We start from the raw sequence: 27219 nt of genomic DNA, 5'->3' as shown, positions 1-27219 counted from the left end.
GAAAAAAAAAGAGTGAGGGAGGTGTTACCCACAGCTTAAAAACAATAATATACTGACTCTAACATGAACAAAGGGAAAAGGATTCTTGGGACAAGAAAAGAATTCTGGGAGATGGAGTCCAAGGGTTCAAAATTTCTAATTATACAATTATTAAAGATTTTTTCCCCTTGGATCAAGGCTATACCTGTCTCTTCACAACTTATATTAATTACTCCTAGTTTTAATTTCTGGGTTCAAACAGGACAAGTTGAACCTTTCTTCCACATGATAGCTCTCTAAAATCACAATGACATCTATTAAACCTTCCATATATCTTCTCCTGTGCTAGATATATATTTTCATTTCCTTCAAATATGGTAGGCTCACTCATACACTCAACATCTGGATCATATTCTTTTGAATACATATTACCTATGTATTTCCTAAAATGTGGAACCCAGAACTGAATATAGTATTCTAAATGTGGTCCTCCAAATGTAGAGTATAGCAGAACTATTAACTCTTTGAACTTTATGCCTCTCAATTACTGTATTAATTTTTGGGGAAGTCATGTTACACTGTTGACTCACAGTGAACTTTCAGTTCATAAAGTCCAAGGACATTTTCACAGGAAATGTCATCTATCTTGCCTCCTTCCTCCCCACATCTTGTGTTTATGAAATTGAATTTTTTATTTTAAATTTAGAATTTTACATTTACCTCTATTAAATATCATTTATTTGTTTTGGTCCCTTATTTTTTAATTCTAATTCTTATGTGTTGGATAATTCTTCCTATTTTCCTGACATCTGAAATTTTGATGCAGCTAGTTGGCACAGTGGTTACAGTTTTAGGCTTGGAATCAGGAATCCAACATTGGAGTTCAAATTTGGCCTCAGCATTTTAGCTATGTGACTGGACAAATCACTTAACCTTTGTCTGCCTCAGTTTCCTCAACTGTAAAATGGGGATAATATTAGTACCTTTTACACAGTGTTGTTGAGACAATCAAATGAGATATTTTTAAAGCACTCAGTACTTCTAACATACAGACGACACCTAATAATTGCATATTTCCTTTCTTTATCCACATCTTCACTGAAGTCACTGATATGAATGAGGTTGTCCATGATCTTGATCTCACTCCCTTCCTTTGGGTTTGATCTAATGAAGAATCTCTGGACAGATCTCTGATGCATTCCACTAGGATTTACTTTCAAGTTGACATTGATCCAATACTGATAACTCTTTCAGGGATGGCTATTCAGCCAGTTTCAAATCTGCCTACTTGTACTTCCACCTAAACCAAATGTCTTTATATTATTAAACAGCTTGGGAGATGGACTAATGCTTTGCTGAACACTAAATCTAACAATCTTAACTCCCTAGATTGGATAGTGAAGTTGAGTCCATTTCAGTGAGTTACAGTCCCCTTATTCCCAGGTCTCTGCATTATTAGGAAAGCATTATCAGCATATAGAAACTCATAGGGGTTTCCATAAAAGCCTCAAGTACACAAAAGGACACTGGTGAGATGAACAAAATGGTCAGTTGGAATCACCAACACTTACATGGCTTTGGAAGAGCATCTGATAAATCACAGCAAGTCAGGGTGTAAGATGCCTGGGAGGAATCATCGGAGTTGCTAAACTTAATCATTCCATTTCCATCATTCACCAGAAATCCTTGGTGAACTTGATGAAAAACACTGGTTTCATCATATTCCTGTATGGCAAAGATCCTAACATAGAGTGATAGTTCTAGTACACTAGAGATCTAGGTTTGACTCTGAGCTTTGCTATTCATTAGGTAGGTAACCTTGGACAAATCATTCCATTTCTCTGAACTTCATCTTTAAGTTGGGGGTAGTAATAATTGCACTCTTCTCACAGAGTTGTTGTGAGAATCAAATGAGATAATGTATGTATAGTGCTTTGCAATCATAAAGTGCTATATAAATATGAATTATTATTATGACCTGTCATTCAGTACAGATGCTCTTCGATTTCATTTTACTTTTTAAACGATTTCATCCTGGCAGGCATCCTCACTTCATTAAGAGCTGGTTAAACTCCCCATCAGTGTTTTCCAGAGCTTTGCTTTGCTGGCTTCTTTCTCTATCTTCCTCCCTCTCTCAAAGGAAGCACCCCGAGCAGCCAATTAACTCCTCTATAGCCTAGCCAAAAGTCCCAAGAATGGGAAATTTCTGATAAGGGCAGGACAATTCCTAGGGTTTCCATACTTAAAGAAAGTAATACCAATCAGAAAGGTGGGTAGGAAAGCAAGGCGAAAATCTAGATACTCTCTCTCTCACACACACAAATTGACACATACACACACAAACACATTTTCTAATGTGCACATTAAGGAATAGGTTACCTTGTGAAGTAGTAAGCTTCCCATAAATGAAAGTGTTCCAGAAGATATTCCTGCCAAGGAATGGATTTAGAATGGATTCTGCAGTAGGTAGGAGGTTGTACTGCATGATTCCAAGACCTCCTCTGACTTGGAATTCACTATTTTTGAGGAATTGTGGAGAGAGATATTGGGTTGGTAGAAATGATATGACTGATAAGATAGATGTATGGGCCAAGGGAGACAGAAGAATCAAAGGTAATTTAAGGTTATAAATCTGAGATGCTTGAGAGGATAAGTAGTCTTATCAATAGATTAGGGTAGAAAAATGAGATCTATTTTTGATATGTTGGGTGTGAGATGCCAACAAGCCATCCAAGGAGAGAGGACTAAATAGAAGTTTGAAATCTGTTATTGAACCTCTGAGGAGATATTTAAGATAATATCTGTATACAAATGATCAATGAAAGCATGGAAGCAGGTCTAATCAGAAGGAAAAAGATCACAGAGAAAAAGGAGGAGAGGACCTAAGGATATCCTTTAGAGAATTCACCTTTTAAGAGCAAGAGACAGAGACAGAGTCATCAGAGAAATTTGAGGAGAACCATTAGAAGCCAGGAGAGACAAGGATATCAAGAAGTAGGGATGAGAGTGGTCCAAAGTGTCAAATACTTCAAAGACACAAAAGTGATTGGTTTTGGCTACCTTGGAGACATCTAGGGATAGAAATAAGGTTCAGAGGGTTGAGAAATGACTGAGCAGAGAGGACATGAAGTATTTTCTGTAAGTTTGACAATGAAAGGGAAGAGAGATAGAATCATAGAATGTGGGAGATACAGTCAATGAAAATTTTTTTTGTTTTCATTTTTTAAGGCTGGTGGAGATCAGACCATGTTTGCAGACTGAAGGGAAGGAACTACTAGAGAAGAAGAAATGATGATGCATGAGGTAGAGGGAATGATTATTGGAGCAAGGTTATGGAGGAGATGAGAGGATCAGATCATGGACATGAGGGAGACGGCTAGTTTTGAGAATGATCTGCTTTTGAGAATCTTCTAAGACAGAAGGGAATGAAAAGAGCAGCAGAGAAGTTTATAGGATGGAGGAAGAACAGTTCATAATGCTTAAGTTTAATATTTAAGAATCTACTTTGATTTGGCTTGACTTTCAAGGCCCTTTACAATCCGGTTTTAATTTACAAATCCAGTCTGATCTCCCATTACCCCCTAAAAGATGATCTGCACTTCCAGAAAGTTGATCACTTCATTTTTCCACGAACACATCATGTTTAATTACTACTTTTCTGCCTTTGCTGTTTTCCCCACCTGAAGTACATTTTTTCCCTCCTCACCCACTCAAGCCCTTCAACTTTCAGCTCAAGTTTCACATCTACTAAAAGCTCTTACCTACTCCATCTTCTTTCTCTTCCTAGAGTACTCAGGACATGACACAGCATATATCATCTTGTGTAGTACTTTACTAACCTCATCCATGTCTCCCCTTTCCAACCAAACTGTAGTCTCTAAAGACCGTTCTTTTCCTTCTTATCTTCCCCAGAATCAAAGAGCAGTGGCCCTCTGGCCCAATCCATACCTGATTTTTCTCTATAAGTAGTTATTTAGTCATTATTCAAAAGAATTGATGACATTTTGAAGCAGCCCATTCCACTGTTTAAAAAAATCTTTACTTTCCAACTATCAGTTCTAAGACAAGATGACAAAGGCTAGACAAAGGGGTTAAGTGGCCACACAGCTAAGAAGTGTTTGAGACCAGATTTTAGCTCAGGTCTTCCTGACTCCATTGTACTACCTAGTTGCCCCTGGTCCATTGTACTTTATGAAAGTTCAAAGTGTTAGGAAGTTTTTCCATACACAAAGCCCTAAAATATACACTTTACAACTCTGCCCACTGCTCCTCGTGTTTTCTGGGACCAGGTAGAACATGTCTAATCCTCTTTCCACTCAAACACTTGCAACAACTATCGAGCTACCTTCCTCGATCCCTATCCAACCAAGTCCTTTTTTTTTTTTTAAACCCTTACCTTCCATTTTAGAATCAATATTGGTTCCAAGGTCAAAGAGCAGGAAGGGTAGGTTATGAGGGTTAAGTGACTTGCCCAGGGTCACCCAACTAGGGAGCAGCCAGGGTTAGATTTGAACCCAGGACCTCTCATCTCTAGGCATGACTCTCAATCCACTGTGCCACCTACATGCCCCCTAAATCTTCTCATTTCCAAGCTAAACTTTTTTTCATTCCTTTATATGATCTCCTTTGATATGATCTTGAGGACTTCCACCTTCCTGCCTGCTCTTCCTTGGGTACTTTCCCACTTCCTAAAATGTGGCACCTAAAAGTAAACATGATCCTGCAGATGAGATCTAACCAGGGAGAGTACAAGAGGTCTATCACCTCCCTAGTACTGGACATCATGCCTTTCCTCATGCAGCCAAAGATGACATTAACATTTTAATCTGTCATCTTTCTCATGGACAGAAGCCAGACTGAAGGATACAGATAGGCTCCCAAGTGATAACCATTATTAACTTGAGCTGGTATCACTATCGTGGATGAAGCTTCTATGTCAAAGACACTACAGAAATGTGTTGCTCAGATAGAAAATATCTTGGTAATATGACAGGTAGTAGAAGTTCAAACTTCTGAGATGACTTTGGATTTGGACCTCAGCTTCAACTTGGGACCTTGGACTGGCTCTTGGGTGAGTGAGTGGCTGGCTTTCCTTTCCTCGCTTCTGGAGAGATTAGTTCTGGAGAGGCCTTCCCTTCTTGGAGGAGGCCATCTGGGTGGAACACTGGGACCTTTCATTGAGGGTTAATAAGCCCTGCTGGGCTGAGCCAGAGCTATATTTAGTGGGATAGGCTAGACATCTTCTTTACCCTCTTTTTACATTTCTCTATTTCACTCTTTCCACCTCTTTGTAAATAAAAGCTATTAAAAGTCATTTTGACTTGAGTTATAATATTTTAAATTGGTGACCACCATATTATTTTAGAATTCTTATATATTTAGTCAAACCCCTAAATTTAATTCCTTACAATATAGATAGGCATCTGTATACTCCAGTCATTCCCTTACCCTTATTTAGGATTTTCTTGTTCTCCATCAACATGTTTACAAACAAGATTATTTATACCCCTTGTCCCATACAACCAACACACATCCCGTATGTTCACTCATCTTTTTTCTCCAACTACCCCAAAATACTTTCAACATGTTCAAACTCTGTAAGAAATGGAAGTAGTTCAGGATGTCATCTTTCAGGTGAGCAGAAGCCAGATCTAAAGGGCATACATAGTATTTGCATTGACAATAGCCAGAGAAAAGCTAGGACCAGCTTCTTTCTTTCTTCCTCCCTCCCCCATCCATGTTTAATTCTAGATTTCCTAGGGCATGGCTTGGTATAGTTCCTGCCTGTTCCCATCCCTTCCCTCTGGCCAAGCTTGAGAAAGATTGATAGTCCACACCATTTACTCTGCAGGCCGGCAGAGCCATCGATTTTTATTTAGGAGAATAATTAAATATTTATTTTCACTTTGTTAAGCTTGGAAAGTTGAAACCCAGATAAATCCAAGAAGCATGGAACCCGGAGGGAATCAATGCTACACTGGGGCCCTGAAGATCAGGGACCTTCAGTCCTGAATTGCCTCATTGTTGATATGGTGTCTTTTAAGGTAGACACAGCTGGACTCTGTGTTTTCTTGTGTTTCTGAGACAGAGTTTGGGTCCCAGTCTTCTCTACACACAAAGAAAAAGAACTTCTGTTGTATTCAGATCCAAGTCTCTTGGTAAATAGTGAAAAAGTGCCATGACAAACTCCAGGTTAAGGGATTTGAACCTAATTTGGTATATAGTAGGGGTTCAATGAAGCTACTGACTCTAAGGTCAAAATTTTAACTGGGAGCCTCTAAGTTCTTGGGCTTTGACAGTGCTGACATACATTATCTATGGTCTTGAAGACAGGAGACATTAGGAGACATCTACCCAGTTAATCCCTCCTCCTTTACTTCCCCAAATCACAGAATATTAGAATTGGAAGGCGCCTTAGATACTTTAGAATTCATCTAAGTCCCAGGTTAGGAAATTGAGTCATTGTTTGTGACTTTCTTTAGAGCAGAACTAAGTCTCAGCCTCAGGTCTTGAGTTCCAAGTCCTTGGCTCTTTCCATTCCAGCTTGACAGGTTGCCCCCAAATCCACTGTAATTGCTTTCTATGTATGATCTATTTCCTTGGAGCTCCAGGATAGAGTAGAAACTACTTTTGGCCAAAGACCAAGTTCTTGACACAATGGATAGAGGTGGGAGTGAGGAATCTTAAAAGAAATTTAGTTCTCCCTACTGGACTTGCCCTCTCTACCTATATACCCTCACTCAAAGGGGGAGGAGTTCCTTTGCATTGGACATCCCTTCCTAATCTTGAATCCATGGGGTCTTTGTTGCACTATTGATCATTAGAGGTCCCTGCAGCCCAGCCAGAACAAACCCCTCAGGGTCTCTGTGGATGGAAAGAACCTATACTTCTTTAGCTCTAGTCATGTTACAGTGGAAAGACTATTGGATGTGGAGTCAAGAGGACCTGGGTCTGAATCCTGATTCTTCACTGTGCTATTTGTGTGGCCTTGAGTGACACCCTTCCCCTCTCTGAATTTCCTTTCTCTCATCTCCAAAGTGAGGAAGTTGGACTACATGACCTCTAAAAGTTCTTCTTGTTCTGAATTTGTGATTCTAGGGGGGTGTCAAGGTCAGAGCCAGGGACAATCCTAAGCATCATTTGGCTCGGACCTCCTTTTGCCCTCCACAAGCTATAAGAATCACTCTGTTCTTTATGTATAGATCTGATCGGATCACTCCTATAATAAAGACTGTTTCTAGATCCTTGTTTCTTTTTATAACAAAGTCCAAGTTCTTAGCCTGGCATTCAAGGCCTCCAAAAACATTGGGAGTAATAAATAACAGAAAGAAGTTAAGATTAAATTTATTAAAAATATTTCAGTTCTCTGGATCTTAGTTTCTTCATTTTAAAATTAGAAGCTTAGATTAGATCTACTCTAAGGTCCCTTCTATCTTTGACATTCCAGAATTTGAATATCTTTCAAACCTTATTTCCTACATTTCCCTTTATACATCTTTCATTCCAGTCTGGCTAATTTATTCATTATATACTCCTGTGCCTCTCATCTCTGCATCTTTGTTCAAGTTGCTTGCTTTACTTGGAATGCCCTTTCCTAATACTCCTTCCTATCCAGGTCCTGTTTATCCTTCAAGGTCCACAAGGAAGCCTTCCTTGACCACTCTGGGTTATGTGGATTCAGTATTGTTCTGACTTTTTACACTATTACTGTTCAGATTGTGGAATGATCATAGGAGCATTAACTTGAAGTAGTATAAAAGTTAGAGGTGAGCTAGTCCAACTTTTAAATTTTGTATATGAGGAAACTGAGGCCAAGAAATGAAGTAGCTTACTCAGTGTCATATAGATAGGATGTGATATTTCAGTAAATTTCTACTGAGTCATTACATGTATGTTCATCTTTTTGACAATATTATAAGCACCCCCCCCCCAGGACTTGGATCATACCTTCTCTTATGAATTCCCCAGTCATGGTAGACATGGATGGGGACACAATAAATGAGCAAACAAAAAAGTAAATGATAAAGTTCACTCTGGAGGAAACACATTATCCAATGGGGAGTTGGAACATAAGGGAGAAGATAGAAATAGAAATTCATGGACCTAGACTGTTATCAACTCTGGCATGTGAATGGCTCATGGAGATAAAGCCAGACTTCCTGGAGTCTGATATTCTATTACCATTCCTACTTGAAGAGTGTTCTCATCCTAGAATTTTTAGTCTTCAACACTTATCCTAGTACAATAGAAATAATGTGGGATTTGGAGTCAGGAGGACCTGAATTCAAATCTAGTTTCTTCAGCTATAAAATGAATGTCTCTGATCATCTGCCACTTCTTAGGTGCTTGACTATATGTTATTCACTTTAATGCTCTGGCCTTCAGTTTCTCAATCTTTCAAATGAAGAATTTGGAAGCTTAGGTGACCCTAAGGTTCCTTCCAGCTCCAAATCTGTGATTCTATGATGCTTCTTTCCAGTCATCTTTAGTCAGCAGTAGTTTCCTGACCTCCAAAGAGGGGAGACCTGACTTTGTGATGAAGGGAATTTTGCTTAATATTTGTTCAACCACTGACCAAATCAGGACCAGCACCAATAAAACATATAAGCAGTACCTCCCACAGAGATGGCATCCATAATTTTTTCATCGTAAAATGGACATTCATAGTTACTTTTATTTTATTTTGTATTTATTTGTTTGTTTTTTAAACCCCTACCTTCCATCTTAGAATCAATACTGGGTATTGGTTCTAAGGCAGAAGAGTGGAAAGGGCTAGGCAATTTAAGTTAAGTGACTTGCCCAGGGTCACACAGCTGGGAAATGTCTGAGGCCAGATTTGAACCCAAGACCTCCTGTCTATGGGTCTGACTCAATCCTCTGAGCCATTCAGCTGTCCCCTCACTTTTATTGAAAGAAGGAAATTGTGATGAGATGACAACAAATGTATCTAGGAAGCCTTCAACCTGTTCGAAGCTCTCCTCTGAGCCAAGGCTAAGGCTCTAAGCATATCTTCACATCTACTCCAAAACGATTCTTTGTTTTTAACTTTATTTTTTTATTTGAACATGTTATAAAATGCTTTCAAATGAACATAAAATATCAATCCGTGTCCTTTATCAAGAGAAAAGATAAAATAATCCTCTTGCAGTAGACAACTCAGTCTGGAAACTTTCTTCTATTACTCTATTAATATGTTCCTTAGGAAAACAATTCATTTTTTGTTACAAATATGGATTAAATTACAATAAATGTGCTTATCCATAAGAAACAAATTCTTACATTAGCTATGTCCAAAATTATCTCTCAGGGCAACATCAAATACTGGAACCTGAACCCAAGCATTCCAAGGGTCCCACCTCCTTCCTACCCCCAAACCCCAAACCAAGCTAAGGTGGATAAACCTCAACCTTCATCTATTCATTCCACACATCTTTTCCTCCAGTTGCTGCTCTATCACCAGGATACCAGCATGTAGTTGATTTTGGCCAGATGGGTGGGGACTGAATTATGGATAGATGATATTTAGGCTACTAGGGCTAAAATGCCTCTGGTATAGGATTTCCTAATCTGGGGTGAATGCACTATCAAAAAATATTTTGATAATTTTATTTCAGATAATTGGTTTCCTTTGTAATCCTATACATTTTATTGTATGCACTTGTTATTCTGGGAAGGGGTCCATAGGCTTCATTAGACTGCCAAATTCATAATACAAAAATGGTAAAGAACTCCTGATCTGGAGAATGAAAGCCAAGAACACACACTAATCCCAGGTCTCTCAAAGGAAGGGACCTACTTATCCTGCCCCATTATCCTGCCTTCAATCTCCAGCTTGACTCAGAACAAGTCCTGAGCCTTCTCAGGGCTCACATATGGATTCCACCCAAGGTGTGAGAATGGGGACATCCCTATTCTGAATTCATTGCCCCTTTGACATTCTGCTTCCCTCTCCAACCTTCAAATGATTTACGACTTACCCCTGGCAGGGTTTTCTGCTCATGCAGTGCACTTTGGGCTTTAAGGGCTGAGTCCCGGGCGCAATATGTGAGGAAGGCACAGCCTGTGGAGAAAAGGATGGAACATGTCAGGGAACATGGAGAGTCTCCCTAGACACTCTGTGAAAACTCTAGCTCCTCTTACTTTCCCATGCATGTGGAGTCTTTTTGTAGCAGTCCTGTGTGTCTTCAACACCACTCCCATCCCACTGTCTCCCTGGGATATCAGAATTCATTCAGTCCATTCAATTCTCTCTATTAGGTAGGGTCATTAATTGTCATTAAATGTCAACCCCTTTAAACAAAAGACCACCTCCTTTAGTAAGTCTTTCTTGATCCTGCAAATCCACTTAAGACACTATAGAGATTGGTCCTTACTTTCTCTCATGCACTCCATGTTCCAATTAAACTGATTTACTTCCATCTTCTGCCTCCATACCCCTGAATTCAGAAGGCTATCCCACCTCCCCTATGCCTCTTAGAATCAACTCCTTTTAAAAATCATCCAAATTATCTCCCCCTTCTTTCACTTGAGTTTCTGTATCACAGCACCTAACATAAAACCTGACACAGAGTAGGCATTTAATACTTGTTGAATTGAATTGAATCTCCAGGTATCTTCCTGAGGAGGTCACTTGTGCCCAGTTCACCTACCTCAGAACCTATCTTCCCTTGCCCATATCTAGATATGAATATAGTCCACATAGTTTCTTCTGCCTTTAGAGTTCACACATAGAGATATTTACATAGGGGTTTAATAACCCAAAGCTACCAGTGCCCTTAGTCCCCATATTTGATTTCCAAGTCTCTCCTTTATGATACTCTCTACTGAAAGTCACATGGTTAGTCAGATTCAAGCTAAGTTCCAAAACTTTGCTCTCTCCCTTCTTTTCTTCCCAGTGGTCTCTCCTACATCCAGGCTCTCTGTCTCCTGATTTCCTAATGTCTCCTAATTATTAGACTATAGGATTTACTCTGTGGCCAGCCCCATCTTAGAGTCTGCTCTTCCTTATTTCTTCACTTTGCCCTCCAAAGTTCCATTGCAGGAAGCTGGACTCAGAGATGTTGGAAAAGGTTAGCCATCCAGAGTGACTCTGGTGGTGGATCCCAGAGGTCATCATGCTTGTTCCACCACCCACACAGACACAGACACAGACAGACAGACAGACAGACAGACAGACACACACACACACACAAATATTTAACTTTTTCCCAGATCCTCCAGGATCCTTCATCCATTGCTATAACAGTTTCTTCTTAATACCTGCAAACCCTTCATAATTAAATATTGCATCCCTAATGAATACTTATGCCAAATTTATGTCTTTGGAGGTTCTTCTGATGGTGTCCTAACTCCATTATCAGGGTTGGGACACCGAGAGTGAGAATTAGGTGAAGGGAAGATGGGTCCTGGAGAGAGCAGAAGGGGGTGCTGATGGAGAAGCCAGAGAGTGATGAGAGGAAGCTTGATTGGACAAACCTCTGAGACTATGGTTGAAGAATTCTCCAGCCTGTGGTTGCCACTGGTGGAAAAGCAACTTTTCTGACAGAGAGCTTAGGTGACTGTCTCCTAACCTCACTTCTTTGCACTCTTCATTTCCTTTTACCTTCCCCCCATCATCCCTATTTTTTCTCTTCTTAAAACAATTTAGTGTCAAGAAATAGCTAGACTAGAATTTATCTTCCAGATTAACCAATCAATAAGAATTTATTAAGCTCTTCATAAATCCCTATGCTAAAGCCTGGGAATAAAATGAGAGACAAAAACACCGTGTCTACTCTCAAGAAGTTCACATTCTAATGAGGGTGACAATGAATAAATACCTATGTACATACAAGATATATATATATATATATATATGTACATATATACATATATCAAGCATATGGAAGGTAATCCCAGAAGTAAGGCCTAGAAGGAATAGAGATGGGGTAAGAAAAAGCCTTATGTAGAAGATGGAATTTGAGAAGCATCTTGAAGGGAAGGTGAGGGGTGGAGGTGAGGAACGAGAGGATTCTAAACATGGGACACAGTGAAAGTGAAAGGGAAAGGGAAGAAATCTGAATGGGACACATAAGATAAGGACTTGTATGACAGCAGTTGTATAAGTAGAGAAAAGGGGACAAATGCCAAAGATGTAACAAAAGTCGAAAAGATAATACTAAAAACTTGAGGCAATGAGGTGGTGCATTAGATAGAGTGCAGTGGATAGAAAGACCTGATTTCAAATCCTGCCTGTATGACCTTGGACAAGTGAAGTAACCTTGATCTCTCTCTCTCTTTTTTGAAAATATGAGATGACTTTCATTTTGTGGTGTGGTGTGGTATCAGGGTAAACTATATGTGAATTGAGTTTTGAAGGAAGGCAGGAAGTTCAACAGAGGGAAATTAAGTTGGGATCACCCTACCTTTGGGAGAGAGTAGGAGCAAAGCTAAAGAGATAAGAGAAGGCAGGATAAGGATTAGTACTGAAGAGTAGTCCACTTTAATTAGATGAAAAGAAAAAGTGGGTCAGGTAGGTTGGAGCCAAATTGTGGAAGACCTTGAAAGCCAGAATTAGGACTTTATACTTTATTCAAGAGGCAATAGGAAGTCATTAAAGTTTTATGAATAGATATGCTGATAGTAGTTCATTAAGAATGTTAACTAGGTAGCAAAATAGATTTGGAAAATATACCTCAGAGGGTTGTTGTAATGATAAAATGAGATAATATTTATAAAGCAGTTTGTAAAGTTTAACTGTTAGTAATTATTAAAAAAAAATTTTTAAACCCTTACCTTCTGTCTTAGAATCAATACTGTGTATTGGTTCCAAAGCAGAAGAGTGGTAAGAGATAGGCAATGGGGGTTAAGTGACTTGCCCAGGGTCACACACCTGGGAAGTGTCTGAAGCCACATTTAAACCTAGGACCTCCTGTCTCTAGGCCTGGCTCTCAATCCACTGAGCTACCCAGCTGCCCCCTCATTTCTAAGATTGATAAGGGACTGATTCAAATTTATAAGAATAACATAATTCTGTAATTGATGATTTATCATTAAAGAATATAAATAGGCAATTCTCAAGGGGAAAAAAATCCAATCTATCAATAGCTATATTTTAAAAAAGTTCCAAATCACTAATAGGGAAATGTAAATTGGAACAACTTTTGAATTTTCACACTCATAAGATTTACAAAATCAACCCCAAAATGACAAATGATAAATGTTTGAAGAGCTGGGGGAATATAAACCCATTAATGGATCTGTGAACTGATCCAGCCATTTTGAAAAACAGTTTGGAATTATGCTCCCAAAGGTGTTTTGGTATAGTATTAATACTATTAGGTCTATTTTCCCAAAGAGAGCAAAGGAAAAGGTCCCATACGTATAAAATTATTTATAACGGCTCTTTTTGTGATGGCAAAGACCTAGAAACAGAAGAATGTATTTTGCTGCTGAATAGCTAAATAAATTATGGCATATGCATGTAATAGAATGCTACTATGCTTTACGAAATAATTAGAGGGTTTCTGAGAAACCTGAGAAAACTTATATGAATGCATATAGAGTGAAGTGAGCAGTCAGAAGAACAAAATTCTTAACAAGAACCTAAAAATGAACAACTTTTAAAAGGGTTAGAAGCTCTGATAGACACAATGACCAATCATGATCCAAGAGTAATAATGATGAAGCATGCTATTCAACTCCTAACAGAAATGTGATGGACTTGATATGCAGAATGAGAGACACATTTTTTTAATGAGCAATGTGGGAATTTTAAAATGCTTAACTATGCACATTTTGGTTATGAGATTTTTTCTTTCTCCATTGGGAAGGAGATGGAAAAAAGAGAAAGTAAAAAAGCTAGTGGACTGAAAAAAAAATTTTTTTAAAGATGAGTTCTGCCTTACATATGTTGACTTTGAGATGCGTATAGGATATTCAATTCACAATGTCCAAAAGACAATTAGTGATGAGGGACTAAAAATTTTATACCTGTGGGAAGAACTTATTTTCCCATTTCATTCCACATTTAGAAAGCACCTTAAAAAGTTGATCAGGACAGTGATTTCATTGGAGTAGGGAGTTCCTCATTGATGAATTTTCTCTACCAATACAAACTGACACCTTTTCTTTAACTTCTTTTTTGAGCACTGAGAGTTTAAGGGATTTGTTCAGTCATACAATGTATCTCAAGAGGTGGAACTTGAATGTTGGTCTTCTTGATGCTAACCCAAATACTCTATTCTTTCTTCCAGATTCCTCTTCTGAGTAAGCTTCCCAATATGGAATTATTCATATCATTATTAGGATGATTTTGCCTTTCTTTTTATCCCCAGTGTTAGCATATAGTAAGTGCTTCATAGATGCTTATTGACTGACTGGATATAAACACGTATACACAAAATACTGTGTTAGGCTTTGGGGATGTGAAGATCAATTTGATACATGTTCTATTCAGGGGAAGAAAGCCCACAATTATACAAAGGAGACTGAGATAAAAAGGAGAGGTCTGGGTGAATTACTCTAAGAAATTTGAGGAGGGAGAAATCATTTTTACCTGATGTTGTGGTATGGCATTGGGTTAAGCTTCATGGAGAAGATGACATTTGAGTTGTCTTGAAGAAAACAAGTATTTAACACATGGGAATTGAGTTGGGATCAGTTCTAAGTATGGGAAACTATGAAAAAGGCTAAAGAATGAGGGAGAAGGAAAAGGATTAGGGATGAAGAGTAGTCAGCTCTGACTAGATAGAATACAGAATATGTGAAAGAGAATAATAAAAGGTTATACAGAAAGTTTGAAGTCATTTTTTAAAAGGCCATAAATGCCAGAGTTAGAACTTTATCTTTTATCCAGTAGCTAATAGGAAGCTTTGTAGGTTGTAAATACAAGAGTGACATATAATCTTAGTGGTACATTAAGAATATTAGCCAATTAGTAATAATAATGGCTGTTTTATAAAATGATTTAAAATATAATTTCACTTGATATTTACAATAACTCTCTAAAGTAGGTGCAATTATTATTTTTATTTTATAGATTATAAAAACTGAGGCAATTAAGTGATTCTCTTACACAGTAAGTTTCTAACATGGAATTCAAAACTAAGTCTTTCTGATTCTATGTCCTTCTACTGTAACACAATCAAAGAGGAAAAGTAGTAAGTAGAAAGACCAGGTATAAGGTTATTAGGTTAATATAAATATGAAATCTAAGCCTCAAATATGATGTCTACAGTGGGAATAGAAGAGAATCAATCAACTGGAGAAATACTGTAGAGGTAGAAATGATGAGATTTGGCAATTGATTTATTGCCTGTATAAGGTGGAGGGAAGAGAAAACTTAGGGAGGATGTGATACATGTGCTAACGTTTTTACATGGATTATTATAGGAAGGAGGGAACAGACCCATTTTGTTTGGCTACAGATAGCAGAACCAGGAGCAACTGGTAGAAATTTCCAAGAAGCAAGTTTAGCCTTGATATAGGGAAAGCTTTTTTTTTTTTTTTAAGAATTAGAGTTTTCCAGAAACTGAATTGACTACATAGCAGTGGCTGTTTTCCTTTCCTTGGAGATCTTCAAGAAGAGGCTATATTGGGGATGGGGAGGGAGGGTGAAAGCAAGATGGCACACTAAAGGTAGGAACTTGTCCAAACTCTCCCAAATTCACCTTTAAAAAACATTGAAATACCACATCAAAATGAATTATGAAGCAGAAAAACCAAAAAAAGGTTGGGGATGAAACAATTTTCCTGCCTAAGACAACTTAGGTCAGCAGGAAAGATCTGTCTCACTGGAGTGAGAATAGAGTGCAATTCAGCACAGATCATGCTTTAGCACACTGGTAGCAGGTTTGAGGATGACTGAATCATTGGTAGATGCTTCTAGAGCTCTCAGCTCATAGATGGTAAAAAGATTATAAGGGACTCTTTGCTGGCATTGGGTGCAAGACTCTGTTGCATTGTCTATATGTAGTTATAGATCTAAGTCTCAAAGTGAGGAGGAGCTCTAGTAAACTAGGGCATGTAGCTGAATGGGACTAGGGACTCTGGCCACAATTCCAGGGCATAAAAGAATGCATGTGGTTATTCAAAGACCAGAGCATAGGTTAAGAGAGTAATGACCACATCTCTCCTTAGATCATAGGACCTTGGAAAAACTGAAAACTTAAAGTCCCCCAGAACTAGTTCTGAAAACAGTAGCACAAAAAACCTTAAGCTTGGAACAAGGGCCCCTCCACCTCAGAAGCATAGCCCAATTTTAATATCAGGTTAAAAGTCAAGAAACAGACTAGTAAAAATGAGCAAACAATAAAAAAAGTTTGATGACAAATAAACAATAAAACCCTTTTTGATGACAAAAAGTTAGTATGGTGACAGGTAAGATCAAAACATAAACTCAGAAGAAGACAATAAAAACCAAAACAATTACATCCAAAGCCTAAAAGAAAAATGTGAATTGGTTTCAAACTAAAAAAAAAAAAACCTCATGGAAGAGCTCAAAAATATTTTAAAAATCAAAGAAGAGAGATAGGAGAAAATTGGGAAAAAATGAAAATGTTACAAGAAAATCATGAAAGAAGAGTCAAAAGCTGGGTAAGAGAGGCACAAAAAAAACCCTAAAGAAAATAATACCTTAAAAAATAGAATAGGCCGAAAAAGGTAAATTAGGTGCAAAAATGTACTGAGAACTCCTTAAAAAGTGGAATTGGCCAAATGGAAAAGGAGTTATAAAAGTTTACTGGAGAAAATAATTCCTCAAAAACTGGATTGTGCCAGTGGAAGCTAATGATTTTATGAAACATCAAGAAACATTAAAATAAAAAGAATGACAAATAGAAGAAAATGTGAAATATCTCACTGGAAAAAACAACTGACCTGGAAAATAGATGTAGGACAGATAATTTAAGAATTATTGGACTACCCAAAAGCTATGATAAAAAAAAGTCTAGACATTGTATTTCAAGAAATTATCAAGGGAAATTGTCCTGATCTCCAATAAACAGAGGATAAAATAGAAACTGAAAAATATACCAACTACTTCCTGAAAGATCTCAAAATGAAAATCCTTAGAAATATTATAGCCAAAATGCAGAGATCCCCAGGTGGAGAAAATATTGCAAGCAGCCAGAAAGAAAAAAAAATATTATGGAGCCACAATCAGGATAACACAAGATTTAGTAGCTTCTACATTAAAGTCTTGGAGAGCTTCGAATATGATATTCTGAAGGACAAAAGAACTAGGATTGCAACCAAGAATCATTGCCCAGAAAAACTGACTATAATTCTTTGTGTGTGTGTGTGTGTGTATGTGTGTGTGTGAAATGAATATTTAATGAAATAGAGGACTTTTAATCATTCCTCAAGAAAAGACCACAGCTGAATAGAAAATATGACTTTCAAATACAAGACTCAAGAGAAGTATGGAAAGATAAACAGGAAAGAGAAATCATAAGGCATTTGCATTCTATATGGAAAGATGATACTTATAACTGTTAAGAATTTTGTCATTATTAGAGTAGGTAGAAGATGTATACAGAGGGTATTGGTGTGAATTGATTATGATAGGTTGATATCTAAAGAATAAAATTAAAAAGTGAGAAAGAGGTATCAAGAAAGGGGAGAGAGAAATAAAATAAGGGGAATTATCTCACATAAAAGGGACATGAAAGAACATTTACAGTACAGGAGGCAGACAAGGCTTGAATTTTACTCTCACCAGAATTGGCTCAAAGAACCAAACATATACACCCAGTTGGTTATAGAAATCTATCTTACCTTATAGGAAGTAGAAAGTGAAGGGACTAAAATAAAGGGGAGGGGATATAGACAAGATAAAAGAAAAGATATGGATAAAGAGGGGAAAACAGAATGGAGGGAAATACATAGTAATCATAAGTGTGGAAAAAATTTATAGCAAGTTTCTTTGATAAAGACTTCATTTCTCAAATATATAGAGAACTGAATCTAATTGATAAGAATACAAGTCATTCTCTAATTGATAAATTGTAAAGAATATGAACAGGCAGTTTTCAGATGAAGAAATCAAAGCTATCTATAGTTATATGAAAAAAATGTGCTAAATTACTATTGATTAGAGAAATATAAGTAAAGTAACTCTGAGGTACCACCTCGCATCTATTTGATTGGTTAATATAACAATAAAGTAAAATGACAAATATTGGAGGCAATGTGGGAAAATTGGGACACTAAAGCAGTGTTGGTGGAGTTGTGAACTGTTCCAACCATTGTGGAGAGCAATCTGCAACTCTTCCCAAAAGTCAATATAAGTGTATATCCCCTTTGACCGAGAAATACCACTCTTAATTCTGTATCCCAAAGAGATGTTTTTTTTAATGGAAAGGATATATTTGAACAAAAATATATTCATAACAAGTTTGGTTTTTTTTGTGGTGGCAAAGAATTGGAAACATCAATTGAATGGCTAAATAAGTTGTGGTATATGATTGTGATGGAATACTGCTAAGCTATAATAAATGACAAACAGGATGCTTTCAGAAAAACCTGAAAAGACTTTCTTGAACTGATACAAAATTAAATGAGTAGAACCAGGAGAACTGTATTAGCAATATTGTATGACAACTATTTTTAGCAAAACAAAGCTCCAAGACTGTGGCACTTAAGATGAAAAAAAATTGCTACTTCAAGATCAAACATCATTTTTTTTAGTTCTCAAAAACTTTTTTATCTCTTTTCTTTCACAGCCTGACTAATGTGGAAATAAGTTTTGTATGACTGCATATGTATAATCTATATTAAATTGCTTATCTTATCAATAAAGGGGATGGAAAGTAGAGAGGGAGGAAATTTGCAACTCAAATTTTAAGAGTATTAAAATTGTTTTTACATGTAGTTGGAAAAAATAAAATATTATAAAGAAGAGGCTAGATCACTTGTCAAGCATTCTTTGGTAGGTTTTCTTTTCATTTATGAGTTGGACTAGAGGGCTACTAGGATTCCTCTTAATTAAAATTCTGTGATTCTTTGGAGAGTCAATAATAAATCCAAGGTTATAATTTTGAAGCCTGAAAGATTAGGAGAATGGTAGCACTATCAATAAAAAGAGAAGATGAGAGAGGGGGCAATTAACCCCTCCCCTGGAGAATGATGAGTTTTAGGCATGTTGAGTTTGAAGTGTCAGTGAGACATCCAGGGAGAGAAGTACAACAAGTGATTTGAAATTCAGGGCCAAATCTCTGAGAGATTTGGGGTTGGAGATACAGATTTGAGTGTCAAGAGCATAAAGATGATAATCAAAGGCATGGGAGAGGGGATAGATCAATAGTGGTCAAAATATGGAGAGAAACTATTTGGGTTTTTGAAATACTATTCTTAGGGATTACTATATTTACAAGACAAGAGAATGAGAAAGCATCAAAAGAGATAGAGAGGAAGTAATCATAGAAGTAGGAAGAGAATCATGAAATTTAACACTGGAAAATAAGGTATGAAAAAGAGAATCTGCAGTGTCAGAGAGGGTAAGGAAAATGAGGACAAAAAAATTGTTTTTGATTTAGTGATAAGACGTAGTAGTGATCCTAAGGAAAACAGTTCAGTAGAATAGTGGTGAAAGAAACAGATTATAAGGAATTGAATGAAGGAAAACAGAAGATTTAGGGGGAGAGAATTTGTACTAGCTACTCTAATGGAATCAATGTCTAGATCTATCTTTTATTTTTCTCCTTAGGATATTTCATTTCCTTCCCTAATTCTTTTGGAGTGTGTATGATGGCCATACACATGTGTAACTATTCAGAAAACTTGTGACTGTGTCTACATTTGTGTCTATGGCTGAGATGTACACTGGAACTGGGGAGAGAGGAGATTATAGGGCTACAAAGTAAGTGACTGAATAGTTAACACTTATTAGACCTTGCTATTAACTTCTCTGACAAAGACATGCCCTCTATCATCCACAGGTTCTCTTTGGTTCTCTTCCAATCTCTGGGCTTCCGTTTCCTTATCTAAATAATGAGAGAACTAAGTTAGATGACCTATAAAGTCCCTTCTAGCTTTAACTTTGAGATTAGGAATTATGAGTCTATGACTTTTTAGATTAAGGGTAACTAGGTAGTACAGTGGATGAAAAATTGGGCCTAAAGTCAGGAAGACCTGAGTTTACATCTGGCCTCAGACACTTGTTAACTGTGAGATCCTGAGCAATCATTTAACATTTGCTTGCTTCAGTTTCCTCAAGTGAAGTATGGAGATAATAGTAGAACCTATATCCCAGAGTTATTGAGAGGCTTAAATGAGATATTTGCAAAGTGTTTAGCATAGCACAATTCCTGGCACATAGCAGGCACTATATAAATGCTTATTCACCCCCTACTCTCCCATATTTGATTATGTATAAAAGAAAGTTCAACTGTATGTTCATGTAACTGTGTGTGAACAATTGTACTCTGTAAGATTGCATACCAATACACTGGTGCTGTATGTGCCTGAGCATATGTGTCAATCAGTTAGCTGGTAAGCATTTATTAAGTGCCTACCATGTGCCAGGCACTATGTTAAGTACTGTGAAATAGAATGTGTCCCATCTTTATGTGCCCATCTTTGATGCTGTGTGTTTGCAGATAATAAAGAATTTCTGTCATTTCCTCTCTGCTTTTCACACACTGAAGTGAATAGAGCAGGTGGTATTATTCTTTCTCCTTGCCCTCCATTCACATCTACCTCTCCTTGTTCTGTTTTTAGATGTTTTGACTCACTTTCTTCACTTCTCTACTTCATTAACAAGATCTGTTCCAGAGGCTAAATGTTAAAATTTCATTCTGGGACCAAGTTGCAGTAGCTAGAGGTGATAAAGTTAACTCTCCTTCCCCTCCCTGTGTTTCTCCCCCTATTTTCCTCCACTTTCCTGACAATGAAAAATGGAATCTATGTTGGGGATCTGGGATCTTTTGGATAGCCTGTGGCAGGCTCTGAGGTAGGCAGATGGAAGGACAGCAATCAAGCATTTTCAAATTCAGCCTGGCTTTCTTCTTCCTATTCTTTCTCTGGAGAACTAGCTACTCAAGCTAGGGAACTCAATATTTAACAAATGTTTTAGAGGGGGCAGCTAGGTGGCTCAGTAGATTTAAAGCTAGACAGAGATGTGAGATACTGGGTTCAAATTTAGCTTCAGACACTTCTTAGTTGTGTGATCCTGGGCAAATCACTTAACCCCCCCAAACCTAACCCCTACCACCAATACACAATATTGATTCCAAGACAGAAGGAAAGGGTTTAAAAAAAGTGAATTAGAAAAAGTGACTTCAAGTTTCACTAAGGTCCACATGTGGCCACACCACTTTATTCAATGATGTCTCTAGGATAGATTGCTCCTATCTATTGTTGACACTTGCAATATGAGGCCCCATTCCAGGGGTTGCTTTCCTTTCCCTTTTTCCATGATTTATGGGGTTACATTTTGGTCCTTTTCAAGTGATATTACAATAGGAAACAACTTCCTTTCAGGAAAAGGTAAATATTTAATGAATGAAATTGACATGGATGCATTTTTAATATTGGCACAATTAATACTGCTAGATGATTAAGTATTAATGACTCTAAATAAGTGCAATCAGGCCAACTTCAAACAGAATGAACTCAGTGGTGAGGGGTGAGAGATGAGGGCAATTTAGAGTGGAGACACCAACCAAGTCAAATATACAAAAGTCACCAGGAACAATTCTATCTTGTATTTGTTTAACAGTCTTTAAAAATTCTTGAGCTTATTTATTTCCCTCACCAAGGATTGAGGGAAAAATCATTAGTGTGTTTGTGCTTTTCTAAATCAGGGGGAAGAAAATGGAAATTCTCAAATTGGATCTTGCAGGTTGGATCATATTAAATACTGTTGTTTGCTCTGATTTCCAGAAACACAATTGACCATTTCACATCAAAACATTTCTTCTTTCCCTCAAGACTCTAAATGTAATGGCACAGGGATCCCTTGATGTGGTTATTCTCCAAAGGTCTACCCTTGGTCTTCTTTTCTTACTGTGCAAAAGGCTTTGATATTTGAAATTTTAATCTTGAACTTCCTACTGAACCCCAGGACCTTATGTTCAATAGGTATTTCCACATGAGTATTCCCACCTGCACCTCAAATTCAACCTGTCTAAAATCAAACCATGTGTTCCCTATAACTTGATTTCTGATTTAATTATTTCTGACTGTGGCATTATTTACCCCATTTTCCTATGCTCATGGCCTTTGGCTTTTAGTACTTTGTCTTATATCTCATATCTATACTAAGGCCTGTCAATTCTCTGAAACATCCATCCTTTCTTCATCCTCCCACTGCCATTACTTATAGTAGAGTTCCCTTTTACCATTCATATGAACTATTAACAATAGCCTCCTCCCACATCTTTTTCCCTCTACTACCTACACACAAGCTTTCAGAATAATACTTACTGATAAATCTATCTGGCAATGTTTTTTTGCTCAGAAATTTTCAGTGGTTCCTTACTGCCCAATGAGTAAAGCTTGTACTCTGCCCAACACTAAAGACCTTCAACAATCAGCATCTCACCTTATCTTAGCAGTTATTTTATTACTGAATTACTTCTCTATATCAACTCAGTGCTCCAGAAAAACTGGACTCCTATCTGCCTACTGAACATACCATGTGTTCTCATGACCACCAAGTCTTTACTCATGTGTCAATTGAATGAAATATGCTTCCTGCCTCTCTTCTCCTGATGGGTTCCTACCCATATTTTAAGACCCAATTTAAGCGCTCCTCCATGAAGACTACTGTGATCTCCCCTGCTTGGTTCTCTTGATCTACATCTTTCTAATGCACTAGTCACATAATATTTTACTATGAGATTATTTGTGTTAAAGAACTATAAATTCTGTAAGGGCAGAGACCATAACCTATTTAAATTTTGCATCTCCTTTATATATTTAGCAGAGTCCTTTACTGGAAGTAGATATTTAAGTGTTTGCTGAGTGAATTAATTGTTAAATAATTAAAAGGATCTTAGAGCTCTAGGGAGCCTTAGACATCATCTAGTCCAGCACTCTCAGTTCACAGATGAGGAAACTGAGGTCCAGAAAGATTAAAAAAATGAGATCATATGACTAACACATAATTAATGAATAGTAAGTGACATTCATATGGTTCTTTGTCATTCTTCCAAAGTGCTTTTTACATTGAATGTGAAAGATGAGTAAAAGTTCAAATCACCTTTAATGAAGTGGTTTCCATGAGAAGAAGAGAATAGATTATGATTTCCATTTTATAAGTGAGAAAACTGAGGCTCAGAGAGAAGTGATTCACTTAAGATCATATAGCTAAGGAGTGGTCAAGCCAAAGCTAGATCCCAGATATCTTTACTTCTAGACTTATTTTTCTACTATACCATGATGTCTCCCTTATATAACCAGGAAACAAGGGAGAACATTAGGTATAAACTAGCATGGGCTTTGGTGTTTAAAAGATGAGAATTTCAAGGAAGTACCTTTGAGTGAGTCTGACAGACAAAATCTTTCCAAGCATACTCCTGAAACTAGAAAACTGGGAGGCCTGTCCTAGACAGAGCTCCCCTATATTAGGCAGCTTCAGCAATGGACTTTAGCATGAATACTATCTGAATCCCTTATCCTAATCACATGTATATTAGCTGCCTCAATGATCATGATCTCAGATGTCAGAAAAGGTTCAATGGCTCCACTATTTTGGAAACCAAAGGGTCTTTTCTATGGATAGCTGAAAACATGCTTCAGTATTAAGTTTCCTCAATAGTCCCAGACATCTAATTCCTTTTGGAAAAGAAGGCTCTGTGTGTGTGTGTGTGTGTGTGTGTGTGTGTGTGTGTGTGTGTGTGTGTGACAGGGAGATAGAGATAGACAGGTGAATGCATGGATGGAGAGCCAGTCAGCTAAGGAGGCAGAAAGATAAATATATAGTGGGACAGCCAGAAACACAAGCTGAAAGAATCACTGCTTGATAGAAAGACAATCAGACATATGAAAAGATGAACAGAAAGACAGCCAAATTTGGAAAGATAGAGAGATGGATAGGGTAAAATATGAATGGATAGACTGAAAGAGCTAGATGGATAGATGAATGAAAAATGGTAGATATATGGATGGATGGAGAGAAGGAGGGAGAGTGGGAGAAAAAGAGAGGATGGATGCACAGGAAGACAGGCAGAGAGTCATATAGTTATATGATGGCTTTTATAAGGAACTTGGCTTGGATGAAAAAAGGTTTTTCCTATTGCACAGTATTATTCTCTCTTTGGAGCCTGGGACAGGACAACAAGGAAAGGAAATTGTCTCCTTGGGAGAAAAGGAAAGTGAGAGAAGCCCCTCTCCTACTCTGGTCATACTGTGGTGTCATCCCTGCCACTTCTCAGGAGTCTTTCCAGCCAGGGAAGCTCCCCTTCTCCCTAAAGAAGCTAGGACAGGGGGCTCTAACACTTCCTATCTCAGTTGTTGATTCCTTTGCTCTTGGCTCAACTACAGCCCTTGGGCCTCTCTCCTCTTTGGCTTTTCAGAGAAAAATAGCTCACGAATACCTTTCTTTTAACATGCTGACTGAAGAAAATGATCAGGTAGTATTATGGGCGGCCCCCATGGTAACAACAGAACCAAAAGGCCATGCGAGACCACAGAGAGCCACAGGACACCAACAACTTGTCTCCCAGGTTCTGGCCCTGCACTCTCAGATACTGCGCTGGTTCACTTACTTGTTTCCTCTCACTTCCCTGGGCAGACTTTTTCTCTGGATGTAAACAAGTCTCCTCCCTCCCTCCCACACACCCCACCCAGATGAAGAGGTGTGGCCATAAAAGCAGCCCCAGCCCCCTCTCTAGCCCATTCCAGTTGATCTCCCCGGGGGGCCGGGGGATGGGTTTGGAGGGAAGGGGGAGGAAATGTCACGAGGTGTGACAGGCAGGTAGACAGGTGTCTGAAGACACAGACCATCTGCTTCCTCTTATATGCTCACCCCTTTCTCAACCAAAACCACTCAAGCTAACTCCCTCCGGTTCTTCAAACCCCAAGTCCAGCCCCAGGATGAGTTTCTGAGAGAGGAGGGGGAGAGGAGAGGGAGAATAAGGGTGAGATAAAGAGGATTTAGAAGGTGGAGAGGGAAGGGCAAGGGGGGTGAAGGGAAGAAAGCACATCAGGAGTAGAGAGGGAGGATAAGGGAGGCATTCAAGGGCTGGATTAGAAGATAAAGGGAAATATGAGGGGGTGAGGCAGGTTTAAGGGAAGGTAGGAGCAGTTGATAGAGTTGGGAATATGAGGGCAGTAGGGGGTCTAGGTTGGGAGGTCAACAAGCTGGAGATGAGGAGAGATTTTGGGAAAGGGGCATTTGGGATTCAGTTAGGAATACGTTTGGCTCCTGAAAGGGCCTGAGACTTGGGCTACCAGAAAAAGGGCAGTGGTAGGCAGGGGGCTAGATTAGGCCCTATAAATCTGAGAGTGGGAGCCTTGGGGTTTGGGAATTGTCAGAATCATATTTTATGTTTAGAAGAAGTTCAGTTTGTATTTGGGGGTCAAAATAAGGGTTTGGAGGCTTCAGAAAGAAGATGTATTATACTAAATTATTAAGGTCTAGAAGATGTTAGGACCTGAGACGAGATAGGTGTTAGGATTGTAGTTACAAGGTGGCAGGATCCACTGGGGTATGGAATAGGGAATGTGGGGCTGGGGATGCCAGGGTTGGTGTGGGTTTATGGATCCTAAGGAATCCAGTAAGAGGGTTTCAGGGGAAACTCTTGGGGAGGGGTTTGGAGTCCAAAGTAGAGGGTGCAGGAGGGGTATGGATATCCTTGAGGAATCCCATGGCTTGGCAAAGGAGGGGAAATAGAATTCTTAGGGTGTTATTAATGGAAATGGGGCTAGGAATCACGTGTAGGGGTGTCCAGAGTGTGTGAGGGAGATTCTGGAGTGGGTGTGATTCAAGGACCGGAGTGGGAAGTTTAGGGGGTTGTTGAGGCTGCCTAGTGGGGCGGATATCCGGCATCTGGAGTGGAGGGTAGGGTAGTGAGGGATCTGGAGTTGGGGTAGGTTGGAGGTCTGAAGTGAGGGGCTCCAGGATAGGTGGGGGTCCGTCTCGGCAGCCCACCTTTGTGCACACCCGTGAACCTGTCCTTCAGCACCGTCAGCTCGTAGATTTTGCCGAACTCCTCAAACAGGGGCTTGAGATCCTTCTCGTCCAGGTTCCGGGGAATCTGCCCCACAAACAGCTTGATGGCGTCGTGGTCCTTCATGGGGATCACGGGGCCGGGGCCGTGCCCAGGACTGAGCCCGGTCATCCTGCCCGAGCCCCCGCCGCCGCCTCCACCACCACCACCACCTCCGCCGCTGCCGGCGCTGTCCGTGGTGCTGAAGCCGGGGCCCGGGCCGGCTGGCGGCGCGGATACTCCGTTGGGCACCCCGGCCATGTCCCCCCTCCCCCCTCCCCGACCCCGCCCCCCACCCCCCCAGCTGCCCGGGGGCCACACGCCCGCCCACCGGGTCCTGCTGCCCTCGCTGCGGGGGGCGGGGGGGGCAAGACGAAAAGGGGGGCGGGTCCCGCTCTGTTCGCTTTCTCTCTCTCTGACTCCTTTCCTCTTCCCCGGCTCCCTTCTCGTGCTCTCTTTAAGCCCCCCTCTCCTCCCTCTTCTCTCTTGCTCGCTCTCTCTCAGTCCTCCCCGCCTCCTCCCTCCCCCCCACCCCCCTCCCCCAGCAGCTGCTGCTGCCACTGTGCCTGATGACGTCAACCTCCTGGCCCCGGACCCTACGCAAGCGATTAGCATAATGAGGGAGCGTAGTCCAATCAGAAGGGAAGCTGGCAGGGGCCAGGTCCGGGGCGGGCGGGGGAGGCGGGTTGGGAGGTGGGAAAGAGGAGGTGTAGGGAGGGGGAGCAGCCTGGGCGCACGCTTGCTATGGCAACAGAAACACGGGGCTTGAGCCTGTGGGGGGTGGGAAGGGGGGAGAAACTGGGTGTGCTTGAGCCTGTGAGTGTGTTTGAGTGTTTGTGCTTGAGAGTGTACGTGGGTGTGCCAGTGTGTGGCGGGAGAGGGGTAGAGAGGACACAGCAGGTGGTGATAAGGCAGTTCCTGTTTGCATGTTTTCTGATTCCATGGAAATCACAACTTGTACATTTATTACATAGATACGTGCCAGGGATGGTCACATCAAATCATATGCAGAAGAACCGCAAAGCAGTTGCACAGCATACACATGGGCACTTGCTTTTTGCTTTGTGTATCTATCTAATAGTCGTGTTCACCTGGGTGTTTATAT

At 39.4% G+C, this 27219-nt stretch overlaps 1 protein-coding gene across 18 annotated transcripts in view; it reads right to left on the bottom strand.

Moving 5' to 3' along the window:
* CELF6 (CUGBP Elav-like family member 6) overlaps positions 1-27219 on the bottom strand; it is a 134000-nt gene that overhangs the window by 75863 nt on the left and 30918 nt on the right. For 5 of the 18 annotated variants that reach the window (XM_007478530.3, XM_007478533.3, XM_056800286.1 and 2 more), the window contains exons 1-2: positions 26057-26627; positions 9957-10039 (exon numbers count right to left, since the gene is read on the bottom strand). In XM_007478530.3, coding sequence (XP_007478592.1) covers positions 9957-10039; positions 26057-26375 — 402 coding nt within the window. In that variant the 5' untranslated portion in view covers positions 26376-26627. Of the gene's footprint in view, positions 1-9956; positions 10040-26056; positions 26630-27219 lie in introns of those variants that run through there. The other 13 variants (XM_007478538.3, XM_056800308.1, XM_056800297.1 and 10 more) reach the window with 8 other exon arrangements.

This window comes from Monodelphis domestica, chromosome 1, assembly GCF_027887165.1.
Source record: "Monodelphis domestica isolate mMonDom1 chromosome 1, mMonDom1.pri, whole genome shotgun sequence".
In the NCBI taxonomy this organism is placed as follows: Eukaryota; Metazoa; Chordata; class Mammalia; order Didelphimorphia; family Didelphidae; genus Monodelphis; species Monodelphis domestica.
The sequence above is the reverse complement of the archived record's forward strand: the minus strand, read 5'-3'. Positions and strand labels throughout refer to the sequence as shown.